General features: G+C 29.1%; 1 protein-coding gene across 6 annotated transcripts in view; it reads right to left on the minus strand.

The window, feature by feature from the left end:
• Window positions 1-17,757, minus strand: part of LOC107452613 (lysine-specific demethylase 3B) — a 105,762-nt gene that overhangs the window by 21,182 nt on the left and 66,823 nt on the right. For all 6 annotated transcript variants that reach the window (XM_016069141.3, XM_016069140.3, XM_071187642.1 and 3 more), the window contains exons 3-9: window positions 9,475-10,726; window positions 8,106-8,256; window positions 7,138-7,274; window positions 6,560-6,686; window positions 4,273-4,487; window positions 2,039-4,188; window positions 478-679 (exon numbers count right to left, since the gene is read on the minus strand). In XM_016069141.3, coding sequence (XP_015924627.2) covers window positions 478-679; window positions 2,039-4,188; window positions 4,273-4,487; window positions 6,560-6,686; window positions 7,138-7,274; window positions 8,106-8,256; window positions 9,475-10,229 — 3,737 coding nt within the window. In that variant the 5' untranslated portion in view covers window positions 10,230-10,726. The remainder of the gene's footprint in view (window positions 1-477; window positions 680-2,038; window positions 4,189-4,272; window positions 4,488-6,559; window positions 6,687-7,137; window positions 7,275-8,105; window positions 8,257-9,474; window positions 10,727-17,757) is intronic.

A 17,757-nucleotide genomic window follows, 5' to 3' on the forward strand; every position in this document is an offset into this window, starting at 1 on the left:
TTTACCTTACCATCATTTTGGAAATAATCATTAGTGTATTACTTCATCGGTTTTTCTTCTTTTTAAGATTATTTCCAAATATTATTTTTTTAGTTGGATTTAACAATAAAAAAAAACGGCTTTTTGTAGCGATCCAGAAAACCGGAAAAATCAGTTATCCGGAATAGCGATGGTCCCGATCGTTCCGGATAATCGGTTCCCTACTGTAGTATCAAATGTATGTGCATAAGAGATAATAGTAAGACAAATATGCTTTAAAGTAGTAGCAAAGTAGTTTTATAGTTAGAAAATTTTTAGTACCTTTATATTAAACACATTGTAAAATTTCTCCCAACTACCAAAAAAGTTAGCAACCATGTGTATGCGTTTCCTTAATTTAAATTGTTTAATTTTTTATTTATTTTTCCTACCATCACAGCATATTAAAAATGTTTTTAAATGATAAAAATTTACAAGTTTGAAATAACCAAATCTTACTTTCGATATGCATAAAAACGGCAGAAAATATTAGGCATCTTTTTACTCCGTTGGTGTGGAGTTAATCGGCATTCTCTGCATTTAGGTAATCTTGGGGCAACTTCGCAGCAAGAACCATCTTGTAAAAAGGCTTCTCCCGTCTTTTTCAGTTGAGCTACAGATGGTTTTTCAGGAGGTTTCATGGTCGAAGCATTTTTTGACACTTTAAAAACAAAAGTTTATAAACATAATTTGTTAATTTAAAATAACAATTTAAATACTTTTTTTCGAAGTTTAAATAAATTGCTCCACTTGACTAATAAATTTAACAGCTACATTTAAGAAATAAATTCAAGAAAAACTTTCACAAATAAATAGCATTTGCATGTTAGTAGCTAATAGATTATGCAAAAATAAAAGTGTTAGAAAACAAATACTACTAACAAACAAATTTGTCAATGGCCTTAGATTGCTCCTTATAAACACAGATAGAAATGGTTACAAAACTATTATACGCCTAGTCCAGACCTATACAATTGAAATTTGAGACTTAATCAAAGAAAGAAGAGGCTAGATTGCCCTGAAAAAAAATGTCTAATGAGCCATTTTTGGTAAAATCAAAGAGGACAATTTCTACAAAAGAAACGATACAGAAATTTACGATGTTTAAAAAGTAATAGATGTAATAGCATTTATCAAGTTAATCAGAATGATATGCAGGGTATGTTTCGTTTAGATACTAATAGCAAAAAATATAAGATTTTCAAATAGGCAGTAGAGCTAAGAGACGTTCAAAACTTCCATGGCTGGACTCCATAAACACAAATTTCAAAACTATTAGGGTATTGAACTGGCAAGAGAAAGAGAACTTCATGGAGAAATGTTTTAGAGAAGGCTAAGGCACACCCCATTGTGCCAATGATGATGATGAAAAGAAAGAGTAGACAATAAAAAGTTATTGACTTATAAAAACAAATTGTATTGACATGCATGCATTAAAAAATTAATAAATCCTTTGAATGAAAATACACAACAACTAGTTTCCCTGATATTATTCATAGGGAAAATAGTGCATAGATATGGGGAACATTTTTTTTCCCTAGGGACTTTTGGAGGATTAGAGTAGATTTAAATGTAAAGCTTAATAATAAAAAAAGCTCTTTGTAACTATGAGGATTGTAACAAAATCAAATGGTACAAGAAACTATATCTGTAGCAAAAGGAAAAACAAATAATGAACTAATAGTTAAAATAAAAAGGTCAATGGTACAAGTCAAGATCAGGGAATCTGTATTCACCTAGAGATAAACATTCGGAGAAAAAAATGTTTCCTAATTTTATACAAGTTTAAAATGTTTCAAGTGGTAATTCAACAATCATCCCACATCTTGGAAATAAGAATCATACGTATAATTACAAATGTATACACCATATTTCTACTTTTAATAATAAACCTACTTTTTTTAAAAATCAAGCAGATGCTAAATTTGAAAAATTTGAATAAATAAAAAAAACCTAGAAAATATTTCGACATAAAAACAATATAACATATGTAACTAAAGATGAACCAAAGACTACTTACTTGATTTTCGTACTTTACTTTTACGCCCTCTTTTCCTGGAATTAATGCTGGACTCCTTTTCCAAGCCTGACTTTTTCTTTCCATCTTTTTCTTTCTTTGGAGAGGTTTGGTCATCAACTGGTGGATCTGAAGAATTCTCAGACTTTATTCTCTTACCATTACTATTTACTCCAAATGACCCAGAAAGAAATTTGCTTTTTGACTTAGATTTTCTTTTTCCGCTTTTTGTATCACACTCAGTATCAGACTCTGAACTTGAGATTTCTTCATCGGCATTCAATTCTAGAGCCTGGTTTGTGGTCTCAGAGTTACCATCATCACAGATTTTGTCAACATCATCATTCCCTGATTGGGTAGAGCTATAAGTTTGTTTACCTGATTCAGACGTACTAGCATCATCCGTTTCATTTTGTACATTTTCTGATTTTATTTTAAATGAATAATCAGTTTTACCAGTATTTGGAACAAACTCACCGGGACATTTCCGATCTGTATTTTCTGAATGCCGTTGAAGCCAAGCTTTTTTAAGCTTTGGATGAAAACTACTACTTGAATTGGAATTATTTGATGAAACAACACTTGAAATATTAGGATTGGACACTTGTTCTTCTGAATTATTTGAGGCAGTATCTGATGGCACATTTGTTCTGTCTGATGAAGTTAAAAGAGAATCTTTCTCATCAGTTAAGTTGTTAACTGTATCCTTATTAGGAAGTTTATATTTGTTAAAAGAGGTATAGTAATTTTGGGCGCTCACAGTACTGTCTAAATCTGACTGGGATACAGGGGAAGAGCTGCTCAGATCTGGCATAGATGGAGGGGTAGCTACCGGTTCTGGCTTAAATATTATGTTGGATGAGGTGAGAGGAGAAGGTGGGCCTGACTTTGAAGAGTAAGATTCAGAATTATGTTCTCCTAATATAGGAGGATTTAAACTTAAATCTGGAGGAGTAATTACTTGACTTTCATTATTTTCTCTACAAGAAGTCTGTATTTGTGGCTGCAGTTGGGGAGGTAAAAGACTATCATCAATTTGTTTTGGCTTTTTTCTAGAAATCACATCATTTAATAACTTCCTTTTGACCAATGGAACACCAGAACTTTCAGAAGTTTCTGGTTGAGAATTAGAATGAAATGGTGAAGATGGCATAGTGTTTGCAGATGACAAATGAATAGAAGATTGGCTGGCTAAACTTGTCATTCGAGTAGATGACTGATGAGGAGAATTAGGAGCACCGAGATTAGTTTGCTGTCCAAATGTATGAGCTGGAGAAGGAGATCTATGGCTAGACCCTTGAACTGAAATATGAGCTCGATTAGATAAATGTGGATCTTGTGGAATAATTCCTTTATTAGCGTTCCCAATTCCAGAAGAATTTAAAGAACCAACAGGTGAGTAACTGCGACTGACTCGAACAGATGGTAAAGTGTAAGGTACAGAACTGGGTCGACAAACAGGAGAGCCACTAGAGATTCCTGAATTCGGGCTAGCTCGAGCATATTGTTGGGAAATAGGAGGACTGGCTGGGTGCACAGAAGTTTTAGAAGACTGGGAATAGGCAAAAGAAGCGGGAGTGCTGGCACCGGCATTATTTACAGAATGTGTGGCTGCAATATACATTGGATTAGGAACCAAACCTTGCTGAATAAGACTATATGAATAAGTTGCATTTGTAGCAGGTGATGTACTTTTAGAAGCTCCATAAGGTGGAGAAAAACCAGCAGGTAACGTACCAGCAGCAGAAGCAACTGGTTTCAAGTCTCTACACTCATACTTGTGGCTCGGCATTTTTTCGTGAATGCTTTTACCATCACTTTTTACCAAATTTTGAGGCTGATCTTGCAATGGAGGATACTGAGCTGTTCCCATTCTCCCTAAGAGGGCTGGCGATGTATTTTGATGTGCAGGAGGTGCTGGACTATTACTATTACTGGAATATTCATATGGTTTAAAAGCACCACCAGAACCTACAAGAGGTTGATACATTAAATTGTTTCTATCATGACTGGGTATCATTACTTTCTGTTGATGCTTGGATGAAGAATGACTCGAGTTGGGGGATGAAGGTCTCTCAGCAAAATCTTCTTTCTCAATTTTCACCGGTAAGTTTGCTTTATGCTGTCCACTAGGTATCCTTACATTCTGCATACTAAAAAGAAAATAAATCAAGATTAAAACTTATTTATACTTCAATAAAGAAAAACACAAGGGAAAAAAATAGAACCATAATAACCTGGCTGTTATTTTTTCTTCTCTGGCTTTCAATTGTGCTGGTGTAATGTAAGTTTGTCTCACTGGTTGATAGCCATACAAACTGAAATTAACTTCATTCTTTAGTTGGGATGGTGAAGCATTAACAGGACTTGGAGCCAAATTTTGTTTTACTGTTGGTCTTTGGCCTTGCATTAATTGTGGTTCAGATTTTGGAGGGTTTCTTCCTGATCTAGCCTAAAAATTTCCAAATTAATGAATATACACCGGTTTGTTTGTTTTTTTACATTGTTGGTGAGCCATTGCAAATTAGTAATTTTACATAAGGAGAAATATTGAAATAAAGAAAGTTTAAAAATTAATGCAAAGAACAAAAAAATTTTTTTCCAGAGTTGGGTAGCCACTACTGATAATAAACAGGTCAACAAAAAAACATGTATTAAAATATATTTGAGTTACTTATATGTATAGTGAAGGACAATCTTTCACTTACTATCAGAGTCAATTACAGTTTTCAATACTATTTACAAGTTATATCATTTACAGCACAATCTAACATTAAAATGTACGTCCAATTATGCTTCTACACCTGCAAATCATAGTTGAGGCATACATTTTCTAATTTGATATTTTAATTTTTAAGCAATCCTTATACAGTCAGACCTTGATATAAGATCATCTGCATATAAAGTCACCCCGCATATAAGGTCACTTTTCCTAAGTCCCGGCTCACTGAATAGGACTTCTTTGTTACAGCTTATCGGATATATGGTCAAGCTTTAAAAATTGTTATCGCTTATAAGGTCATTTTTATCTGAGGCGAGGGGAGCTCTTTTCTAACAAAAGCCTATTAACTTCCTTACAAGGCAATTACCCCTCTCGAGTTCTAGGAAAATGTTGCAGCTAACAAAGAAGCTACAATTTCTGAAATTGTTTCACAAGTTGTGGACAGTGAGGACAATAACAGTGATCCTGAGACTGTAGCTGTAACCCAAGTGGAAGCCTTCAATGCAATAAATGTCATACAAAATTTTTTTTTAAACCATGCTGAGAAACATTTTAAGAAGTTACAAAATCTAGAAAACATTGTTGGAAAAATGAAACCAAAAACGAAACGGACCTGCATAAATGATTATTTTAAATAAGGTAATATGTAATGTATGTATGTACACTTTGAGGAAATTAGTAAACAGCTTTATTTCAAATTAAAAAAAATTTTTAAATCTAACTTTCTTTAATTCTTTACTAATTCTGTTAAAATTTATTGACTTAAATATTTAATTTATGACCGATCGTTTTCGTTTGTATTACCATTTTCGAAAAATCATAATGTGTACTATTTACGTGCTTAGTTACGAACTGCTAATGAATCGGTTTAAAGGTCACCCCGCTTATAAGGTCACTTTTGCGATGCCCCTTAGGGTGACCTTATATTGAGGTCTGACTGTATTTACATGTGCATTGCAAATTTAGATGCGATCTAATTGAAAAATTTATCCTTATTGCTTTTTTTAAACCATAATATAGCAAATTAAAAAAGGAGAACAGTGGATTGTCCACAAAGTAGATAAATTGCTCATAAATAATTAAGTGTTTAGTGTACTTAAATAAAAAATATAAAAAAGGAACAGAAAATGGTGGTACATCAGATTAATTAAAAAGAAGGAAGCTAAATTTGGTGATTATTCTTTAAGTAAATTGCAACATTGACTATAAATTTCTCTCATAGGGTTGAAAATAAAATAAATTCATAATCAAAATGCATGTTAAAAACCACTAAGGCATGTATTAAAATTTTCTTTTATTTATATAATATTTGCAATGAGGGGATTCAAATGATTTAAGAACTGATATGCCTTAAGAGTTATTGTTAGGATTTTTTAGATAAAAAAAAAGAAGTCATAAATAAATATTGATTTACTTTAACATAATTTTTTTTTTTTAATATTTCAAAGACTGATACATTTGAAAATAAAATTTTAAAGATAACACATTTAAATGCATTTATAAATTATTCTAATTTAAGTAGCAGTGTGTACAACCAGCTGAATCCAGTCACTAGGGAAATCAAAATACCACGGGATTTAAGAGAATAAGGATGTAAGAGAAGCAAATGTCTGAAAATCAAAATATATTAAAAAATTTAACTCCTAAGGAAAAAAAATACATTGCCAATATGTTTCAAAAACTTTTCAATCTTACAAAAATTAATCCACCCTTTTGTATTTATTCTCTTTTACATTGGGATAAGTACAATATATCAGTAAAATTAATTTATTAAAATTATAATTACAAAAAAAACTACTTACTTCCATGGCTGAGAAATTTTGATGATGAGCAGCAGCATTAGCAGATTGCTCATTTCTTTGTTGTTGTTGCATAAGGGCTAACCACCTTTCGTGTTCTCGACGATGACTATTTTCCACAAATTGCGCTCTAATTAAAAATAAGAAACTTTATCAATTTAGAAAAAAAAATGACAACATAAGAAAATTAAAAGATATTGAATGTAAAAAATATTTTTAAAAGAATCTTGATTTCCAACAACAGATGAAATTTATTTTAATAACAAAACTTTTATGATAGTCAATCGTACTTTATTATTAATGTGCTAATACAATATAGTCTTTGTAAGCAATACATGTTTCTTTTTAATTTATAATTAACTTCTGAGAATTTTTTTGAAAATAAGATTATTGATTCTTTGTGAGTTGGCTCTTAAAGTTTTTAGATCAAAAAGTTTTTTGAAAAAAAAATTTGAAAGGACATCGTTAATTGTCACAAAGGCTCAGTCAAAAATGGTGAATAATAATCAAATACTTAACTCATTTTAATTCATACAATAAACTTTATTTGAAGTAAAATAGAAAAATTCAAGGAAAAATACCTTTCTTTTTCCTGTTCTTTTTGCCGATCACTATCAGTGGTACGCACAGGCTGGTTGCCTTGCATAGTTATCATGCTGTCTTGTTGCTTGCCAACACCATGTTTCCCAGTTGAAGGATTCCAACCCATATTTTTGTTCTAGAAGAAAAGAGTAGAATTAGGAAATGTGAAATTAAATTTTAAAAAAATTATCTATTATAAACTATACATTACTCATTTACTATATACAAAAAAAATTATAAATTACTTAGCAAAATTAAACCACAAGTCTGAGGGTCTCTTTGAAAATATACAAGTAATCTAAAATTAAATAAACTGTTACTTATATAAGAGCTATTATTCTCATCAAACATGAACCCACAGACATGCAAATCATTAGCAAGAAGATGCTTTGACAAATCATCATTAACAAGTACAGACTATAAGCAAAATCCACAAGAAATCAGGTATTAAAAAATCTACATAGAGCACATTAAAAAATAAGTTTATTAAAAAAAGAGAGAGAGTGAAATACAAAAGCTGAAAAGAAAAAAAAATATTTTGCATGATAGTTAATAATAAAGTGTTTGTACAGCAAAAGTAGTGTGGTTCTTCCTCATTGAAACTTACTCTTTGGAACTTTACTCTTCTAGTTGAATGTGTAAAGTCATAAGTTTGATAAAAGATGTGGAGTTCATCTGATATAATTGAATTAAGTTGATATAATTTTACTGAAGCAACTGTTCAAATTGTATAAACATTTGATTAATAAAACCATGCTTACTTAATATAAGCTTCTTAAGAAAGTTAGTAAGCTAGTTAAATCATATTTAAATCTGTAATTTAAATTTAAAAAAAAAAAATCATTTTTGTATTATGTAAAATAAAATAATTTAAAAAAAATATTAATGCTTTTATGATTTATCATTTTATTCTATATAATCTAATTAGCAATAACTTATTTTGAAACAAAACATAAAAAGAAAGTACTTTTTGTAAAACTAAGCGTAATGATTCTTCAAAATGCTGCTTTACAGCTTCTCTTTGTGCTCTTTCTCTTTCTTCACGTTCAAGGCGGTCTTGGTCCCAATCTCTGTGTCTTTCTTTATCTTCTTTCTGGCGTTCCATTCGCTCATGCTCCCTAAAATTTAAGACATTATAAATTTAAATATATATATATATACACACACAGGTACAATGTTCTCTCATTAATCAATGTGAGTTTGGGCTAAAGAGGCTCATTTTGTAGTCACCGCCACGTCCTAATAATAATAACAACAAAGTTTTATACAAACAACTCATCAAACTATAAAACTTTTTAATAGTAATTAATTTAACTTTAAGAGCAAAGTTTAATACAATGTGCTTTACTAAGCTGATAATGACAACCAAGTTTATTTGTACTTCAAAATAGTTTCTAGAATTTCGATTTTTAATGCTAAAGCCTTTGAAATCACAGTTGTTATTATTGCCTTTAAAGCTTACATTGATAAATCTTACAAGAAATCTTTGCAGCTGTATCATAAGGGGGGCTAAGAAAAATTTTGAAGTGACGAAAAGATTAAAGAATGAGGCACATCTTTCTTCTTCAGAAACAACTTTCTCTCCCTATTCAAAAATATGGATGTGCTTTAATGGAGAAAAAGTCAAAAGTACGGATTTAAGGAGATCTGATTTGATATTAAAAAGATTTTTTTAAAAATATTTTGACAACGAAAAACGAAAGGATATGGTTGTGCTGCTCTAATCAGTCAAATCCTAGAGTAACAGATGTTATTTTCAATTGTGACACAAAATGATCTTGCAGAGGGAGCTATAATGTACATTTCAGAAAAAATGGTTATGAATTTTTTCAATCAGTGTAAAACTGTGTAAGTACAGAACTTATTTTAAAATTTGAATTAAATTTTTTTACTATTATTGATTTGATGAACTTAACAACAAAATAAATTATTGACATAAAAATATAAGCTCCTTTAAAAGAAGAATGTCGATATGACTGATAATTGCTTGAATGCAAAGTTTTTTCATTAAAGAAAAATAGAAATTTAGTTTTTTAGTATTTATACGATTGATGTATATATTTTTCTTTTCAAAGGTAGCTAAAAAAAACTAATTTTCTCTTCAAGGTTAAATTTCAAAAAGTTTAATTAAAATGAATAAGGCTTAAATGCAAACTATGGTTAGTAGGGATCATACATGTTGGCCTTTGGGAGTATGTAATAACAAGAAATAATTAAATACATTAATTAAAAATTACTGATCATATACTACAATATGTCATATTCTCTTCATAACTAAGTTAACTGATCATATTTTAGTATGAACAATTTTGAACAATGAAGAGCAAAAAACAAACCTTTCTCTTTCTTGATTCAATGATCTTTCTCGCTCCTGATTAATTGACCTTTCCCGCTCTTGATTAATTGATCTTTCTCTTTCTTGATTAATTGATCTTTCCCTTTCTTGATTAATTGATCTTTCTCTTTCTTGATTAATTGATCTTTCTTGATTTAATGTTCTCTCTCTTTCAAGAGACATTTCACCATAGTGAGCTGCCATCATCCAAGGATTGGGATTCATCTTTTGTTGCCACATGATGTCAACTCCAATATGTGATGGTCCACTAGAATTATTAAACTGAGCAGGTATCAAAGCATGATGAGGCAACAAATGTCTGTGTGCTGAAGAATGAATGGGTGCAGAATGATGGTGACCAGTAGATGTTGCAGGGTTAGGTGGTACATGCGAAGAAAGACCATATGACTCAAAATGTGACGGAGGTATAGCACGATTTGGCTGAGAAATCACTCTAGGATAAACAGCTGCAGCGGATGCTACAGCTGCGGAATGAGATGCTGCTACACTTGGGTTCATTGACTCATGAGCTAATAATTCTGGATGGCGTGCACCACTACTTAAAGCATGATATTGCTCACGATCATGACTTTGCTCAGATTCAACTAATTCTTTAGCTGATACATTTTCCCTAAAATTTCTTTCATGGTTTGCTCTATTATAGCTCTCATTATAGTAACCACGTTGAGATTGGTTATTTACATGGCTCTGTGTCTTCTCCCCTTTGCTTGACTCGTTTGAACCTAGATGTGACATTCCTGGGAATCTAAGTTCTTAAAGCAATGTGGGGATATGGTGAAAAAGGACAGCATTATGCTTTAGGAATCGGTAAATACATTGTTACTGCACATGAATTCTGAAATGAAGCTATGAAAAATAAAGCAAATTTCACCATAGCTTATAGGATAAAGGAGAATTGAAAAGGAACAGTTCATTCAAGTGGAGAGAAACTTGAAAATTAACAACACTTGTTTTAATAAATTAATGATCACATATTTATCACAAGGAAAATTTGTCAGAGCTGTGAGAAACTTTGTTAAAACTTGCTTATGATAAAATGAGAGTAGCCTAATTCCATAATTAAGGCAATGAACATAAGTGCACCATTTCAAGTGGACCCCATTCACACATTTTTAAACATATAACAATACTTCCAAGACAACATCTGTATGACCTAATGAACATCTTTTTGTAACAACAGGTTGGTGATACCAAACTATTTTTTATCTTGTCAAGCCATTTACATAATGGTCCTGCAATAATAAAAGAAAAAATTTATAAGATTTCAAAAACAAAAATACATCAAATATTAAGTTGTGAATATATTTTAAGTAAAAAATATATTTCTTAAAATAAAAATTTACTTAGTGCTCTTTAAATATAAAAACTACCAATATTTTATTCATATTAAGGCCAATTATAATACGCCAAAAACTTGTATGTGATACGTAAGTAAAACATGGAACATGTACACGCAACATGTAACAATATTCACCTAAGAGCATACTATTTATATTTTGGCCAATTGCACTACATTAAGAACATGTTTCATAAATGTGTTTATTTCAGTAGTAACTTTTTGCACATTCATGGTACTGGCGTGGTTCTTATATTTAAAACATTTTATTCGTTTATTTCTCTTTTTACACAGCATTAATATAATTTGATGATTTTCGAAATAGAGAAAAAATATTTTTAGACCAAAAATATAAGGAATTTGTCGATGAAGATAAAGGTGAAAAATAGGTTTATACCATTGAAAGCTGATTTCTGAGAAAAACGAATTTCAAGGTTTGAGACTTTTCAGGAGCAAACATTTAAGATTCAAGTGATGCACAAAATAAAATTATACTAGATGTCACAAGCCTTTATATCGCCCAAAAATTTCAAAATGAAATAAAAAAATTTTTGATGCTGAGAAAAGATTCTGGGGGAGAATAGGTTTTCCAAGTTATTGATTTGTCAAAATCCTCAAAATGCAACAGGTGACGTTCCAATAGTCATTTTTGGGAAAAATGAACACAAACAGTTTCTCTTTCTCATTCTTTCAATCATTTTTACAATATTACCAATTAAACACATACATCATCAGATAGACTTGAAAAATTCTAGTGGAGAGATTTAAATTTTATATTTTAACCAGGGAAGAAACATAAATTTATATGCAGGTACTTTTCTCCACAATAAATGAAAACCAAAAAACATTGTTAAGAGTGTGCTAATTTTTTTATCAAGAAAAAATAAATTTTTTTTAAGGTATAAAAATTTCAATTTCGGAAATATAGCAAGGTCGGTGGAATTTTATATTTTAAATACTGATTTACCACCTTACGCCATACTGAGTTTAAAAGTTTGTAAATTATTTCAATTGGTAATTGATTTTGTTTAACAAGTTATAATGTAAAATCTGAGAAGACTGATCATCTTTTCTGTTTGTAAAAGCAATTTGTCCTTGCACATTTTTCCTGAAATCCTGGTTAAAGATTGCAATAATACCAATAATGAAAATAAAGTTATAAATAAAAATAAAGAATGTAAAAACAGAAGAAAGAATGTTAAATCAAATAACAATAAACAAATAATGAAAATATTCATGAAAATGTTGAAGAAAAGAAAATTTTGTACATAAAAAAATAAGATTGTAAACAAAGTAATTAAAAAAAAATAAAACGAAAAATAGACTTATAGATTTAAATAGCAAAACTGAAAATAATCTTGAATTTTCAAATGTATATTTATATATTGGTGTGCGTATATATCATTCGATTTGAAATAAGCCAAAATAAAAAAATTCTTGATGCTATGCTGCAGAGTTTTTTTTTTTGTAAAAAAAATATATATATTTTGATCAAAGAACTAAATAATTTTTAAAGTGAAGAACTATGATAAGGGGACCATTTTACTCAATTTAACAAATTAGCATAACTAGAGAAAGTTTGCTCATGTGTTCTTACCAATAATAACTTTTTTATGTATAAACAAATTCTCTTAATCTTGGTGTTATTAGAAAAGACAAAGTGAGAATTATGTGATAAAACTATTAAAAGGCAGGAAATATATATGCCTTTAATAATATCTATTGAAACATTTTTGGGGACATATTTTTTAAACTTTAAAAGAAAAAGTGGTTTTTATCCAAAATATTTTAAGATATTTTTTTAATGTGCTACGTATCATGCATTTCAACAAATATTACAGGGGAAAATAAAAAAGGATTTCTTTTTTTAGGTTAAAAAAGTAATAATTAATAAAAAGAAAAACTATAAAAACTTTGAGTTTGTTGACTTTTATTCTTATTTCTTAGGCAATAAATTATAACTAATTCTCGCTGCGAAATTCACGAAAATCTACTCATCATTTTGTGAATATAAAGGAAAACTGAATTTTAATGAAGGGGGAAACAGCTTTCTCAGAAATTTAGTTTAAAAATTAGGAATTAAAGACATCATTTTGAGCAATTTTTCAGCAGAAAAGATTTGTGTAGGGTCCTGTAAATGGCTCCAAAAATCTCCCAAAATGACCCCTAATTAGAGATACTTCACCTAGCTTCACCTATTACTTCACCTAGCGAAGAGAAATATATTGCTTAAAAAATTCAATTATTTTTTATTTTTTATGAATATTGCTTTAAAGTTTAAAAATTATTTTTACTTTATATAATGTTAAATATTTATGTTATCAGGCTTTGCTGTATTTGAAAAGTGCGCCATTGTGAAAAACTATAAAATATTTTTTTTAAATAAAATCTGTTGCATATGTTTTGTGAAATTTTTATTTAAAGGTTGTGTATATAAATAAATGAAACCAAATTACAAATGAATCATAAGTTTAGTTTGCAATAAATTCACTAGATGGCAGCACATAGGCATCAAATGAAAACAAAACGAAATGCTTTTATCTATTTTTGGCGATTTATCGCTCTCCGGCCACCTGCAGAAATTTTAAATCAGTTGCGAAATTTTTCTCTCTTGCGAAATTTTTTTTCCTCCACATATCGCTCATTTGGTGAAACAATGACGTAACTGCAAAATCAACCTAAATAGAGTAATTATCAGTTACGTCACTGTTTCACCAAATGAGCGATATGAAGTTGGAGTCGATTTTGCAGGAGTTGGAATTGGAAAAAATTGCTCGACTCCGGTTAGTTAAACGTGTCGACTAAAAGTGGACAAAAAAAAAATGATTTAGATCTTATGGAAATTATCTAGAAAAATATTTATAATTATGCATTCTTAACAAAATTATTAACAAAAATATTAACAATTATAAACAAAAATATTAATCGAATGAATATTATGACAATTATTTAAATCATTACTTATCACTAACGCTAGAATGTCAATATTTTTAGTTATTTTTCCATTAATGGAAAATAATTAATGATCTTTTTGGAAATTTTTTTCCTTATGAATTACTGTAAAGTCTACACTAAATCTTAAGCGTTGAAATTTTTCAATATGTAAGAATTTGCTTTTGAACAATAGGGGTTTCATTTTTTTTTTAAAATTAAGAATATTGAAAGACGTATAATATACAATACAGTGGCAATTTTACTTCCTTTTCGACAAGCATTTAAAAAACGTACATTACGGAAGGTTTGGTTGTTAGCGTCGCACTAGAGCATCACTAATGGGCTATTATGAAGGGAGGTAATTACGAAACACTCTATAAGAGAACAAAATTCTGGATAAAGGATACCATTCCTGTCCCCTTCATTTAAGACACTATTTAATCCATTTTTGAAAGAAATATTTAAAAAGACACATTAGTTTAAAATATTTAAGATTTAAAAAGTAAAAAAAATTATTTTAAATCCTTCTGAAGTTGAGTAAATTATTCAAATATTTGTAATAACTAAGTGAAAAGATATTTTAAATATTTTTTTAAAAAAATTTTTTATTGAAAATGGTAGCAAAAAAAAAGGTTAATTAATTTTTTTTTTCTCGCATTTCCTCGCTGCTATTAATTGAAATGAGAAATGCGCCAAGCAAAAGAAAAACTGATTTCATAAGAAGGCGTTTCGCCAAATTGTTGCTTATGTTTGTTACGACAGGCAGGAAACAAAAAGAAAAAATAAATGTGTTCATTTATCTTAGCCTTTAATTTCCGGTAGACAGTTCAGACAGATTTCGAAGGACACAATCAAATTAAGACATTGCTGGTGTACAAGGAAACAGTAAGACTAAATCTAAGAAATACGCAGTAAAAAAAATTCATAGTTTATTTGCGCTCCGAACGCTTATTAAACATTAATTCCGCTTATTAAAGATCAAACAAGATAAAAATCACAGTTCCCCCCTCCAATAAACATACCAATATTTTTGAAATAGTATTTCTTCACACTTGCCTGAAATTCTTTTTTTAACAAAGATTCTGTCTTGTTTTACACGCAGTCGTTGTAAGATTTACGGGGTCATCGACTTATGGAAATGACTAGGCTGGACAACCGCAAAAGAACATATTCAAATGCTTAAAATAAATTTTCATAAAATTTAGATAACGTCAATTATTTTTAAATAATTATGATTTTCTGAGTTTTGTTTCGTGTATTGCTTACACACTAAGTTCATATTATTATTTCAATTTGGAGAGGGCAGGTAAATAAAGCAACAACAAAAAAAAATTTAGGCCAAATTCCAGTTTATTCATCACATAAAAATTTGATGGGCATATTTGACTTTGAAAACAGTTCTATATTAAAATCATTCTATTCTATATTTTAGCGTCTCTTTGCAAGGATAGGTTTAACAATTATCATAAGCTCGCAAAAATTATTTTTACTAATGACTTAGATTGTTGTATTCATTCCGATTGAATCACTGTTTCCCCATATTTTATGATTGATATCAAGTTAAAAATATTTGCAGAACACAATTATTTGCGGAACACTCGAATATAAAACATGATTAAAGTTGCGTAAACAGAAAAAATTATTAATTTAAGAATTTTTTTAATGAAATTTGATCTCTTGCTGCACGCTTGCGTGCTGCTGCCACCTGACCGCTTTAAATGTTATTTTGTAGCACGTACCACGCGTAAGATCCAACTTGCTTTATTTTCAATTTAGACTCAAAACCATTATTTAATTTCCTTTTATTGCCGTTTCAAAAAGGAAGCAAATGATTATTTTTTTAATTAATTATTTACTTGCTGTCAACAAATATTTCAAGTAAATAAATTACTAATCGCTAAAAAATAAATTTAAAAAAATTATACTTTAGAGATATGTTTTATAACGTTTCTATACACTACTTCAGTTTTGACGATCTAGGAATTGTACGACCCTGTTTTAGTAGCTAAATTTTTAATATAAAAATAATAACTATAAACATGCTAGATGTTTAGTATATTTTAAATACAATTGCTAGATGATTAGTATATTTTAAATACAAATTTGTATTTAAAACTTAACAATATCTGAATATATACTTAATTTACTAATTATAAATTTATCACACTAAAGATAATTATGATAGTGCACTCTATGTTACGATAAAATTAAATAAGCTTATGCAAGCAATAATAAATTAATTAACTTGCAATCATGATTAAATGTTAGAGTAATACACAGGAAAGTTTTAGAAAAGATTTAAAAAATAAGGAAAAAAATTTCTAAGTAATAATAATAATAATGAATAAAGAAAAAAAGTAACTTGAGTAGAGACATTCAAATAACCATAAATAAATAAATCATGCACCATGAGAGGCATTTCTTTATATACGTTAACTTATAATAGCACACATCATACAATTTTAAAATGGTCCTAAAAAGAAAAATATAATTTTCCTCCATTGTAAACAAGACGGTGTAGTTTTATTTAATTATCAAGAAACTGAGAACGCCATCAACTAGCGTCAAACTGCAGTAACAAAATTAAAAAACAAAAAAAAGGAAAATTAAAAAACGGATGTTTCTTATTTTTCCCCCTTATCCAGAGAAAAAAAGGAAGGAAAAAAAGAAAATGAAATTGTGAATAACTAATCCCAGTTAAAGGCATCAACGAAGTCTGCATAATAAGTACGAATCATAAATAAAACTTGCTGAAAATCGATATTAAAAGACCGTGACCTCTAACGTAGATGCTGTTAGGAAGCGATCATTGCAGTTCTATGAATTTAAAAAGAGAACGGCGTAGTTTTTCCCTCCAATTCGACTTTAGATCGGCGTTTAGAATTCGTTTGATTGCCCTTTTTTTTCTTTTTAAATTACGTATCAACTGACATTTAATACGATGTTGGTACAATTACATTTTATAATGGCGAAACGTGCATTTCATTAAAATTGATGTAAAATTTTTTGGTATAAAAATATCTGATATGGGGAAATTAATAAATTGAGAAAAGAGTTTAAAATAATAAGCCGGAATCGGTTAAACAACGGAGGAAAAAAACATTGTGTACTCCAGAAGCAGATTATAAGGTGTAATAAACTAATTCTGGTGTTAGAAAAGGTAAATCAAATGTATAGTTAAACTAGCGTATTTTATGTATAAATATTTATAATTATAATTTGTAAGTATAATTTATAATAAAATTTTGAAGTAACACAGAAATCACATATTTCACGACATTTTAAAGATTTAGAAATTTTAGTTTTTCATGGTTTATTAATGCATAAAAACTGTATATTAAATTAACCAAACCCCATTTCTAAAAAAAAAATCGAACTTGAAAATAAAGTATAGAGTTTAACGAAATTAAAAAACTTGTAAACTAATTAGGAGTTCGATCAAAGTAATAACACAATTTATGTTAAAATAGAAAAGTTAATAACATAAATAAAATAGTTAAAAATTGACAAGGTGTAGCCTTTCCCTAACTATTTAACAAACGATAATATTTATAGTTTTTTTTTCTTCAATTATTTATACAAATATAAGTTATAAATATTATATAATATAACAATATAATATATTTTTAATATATAGATATAGATATAATATTATATACTGAGATCTCCCTAAAATTAAAAGGGGATAGAGCACTTTTTCAAAAAAAAAAAAGAGTTACTTCAGTTTTCAAGGGCACTACTCTTGTTAATATACTAATTGTATTTAGCTAACATTAGTGCCCTTCAAAACGGAATTAAAAATACCCAAATATATATGAGAAATAAAAAAAAAAATTTCTTAATAAAATGGGAACAACTTTTTTGCAAAAAGGGCAAGGAGGGGCATTTACCTCATTAAAAGGGGAGGCAGGGTCGGCCGCCCTTCTAAACCCCTTTTGGGAAGAATACTGTTATATAACATAATATTTTAGTCTTTCTTAGATCTAGTTTTAA

This window comes from Parasteatoda tepidariorum, chromosome X1 (assembly GCF_043381705.1).
Source record: "Parasteatoda tepidariorum isolate YZ-2023 chromosome X1, CAS_Ptep_4.0, whole genome shotgun sequence".
In the NCBI taxonomy this organism is placed as follows: domain Eukaryota; kingdom Metazoa; phylum Arthropoda; class Arachnida; order Araneae; family Theridiidae; genus Parasteatoda; species Parasteatoda tepidariorum.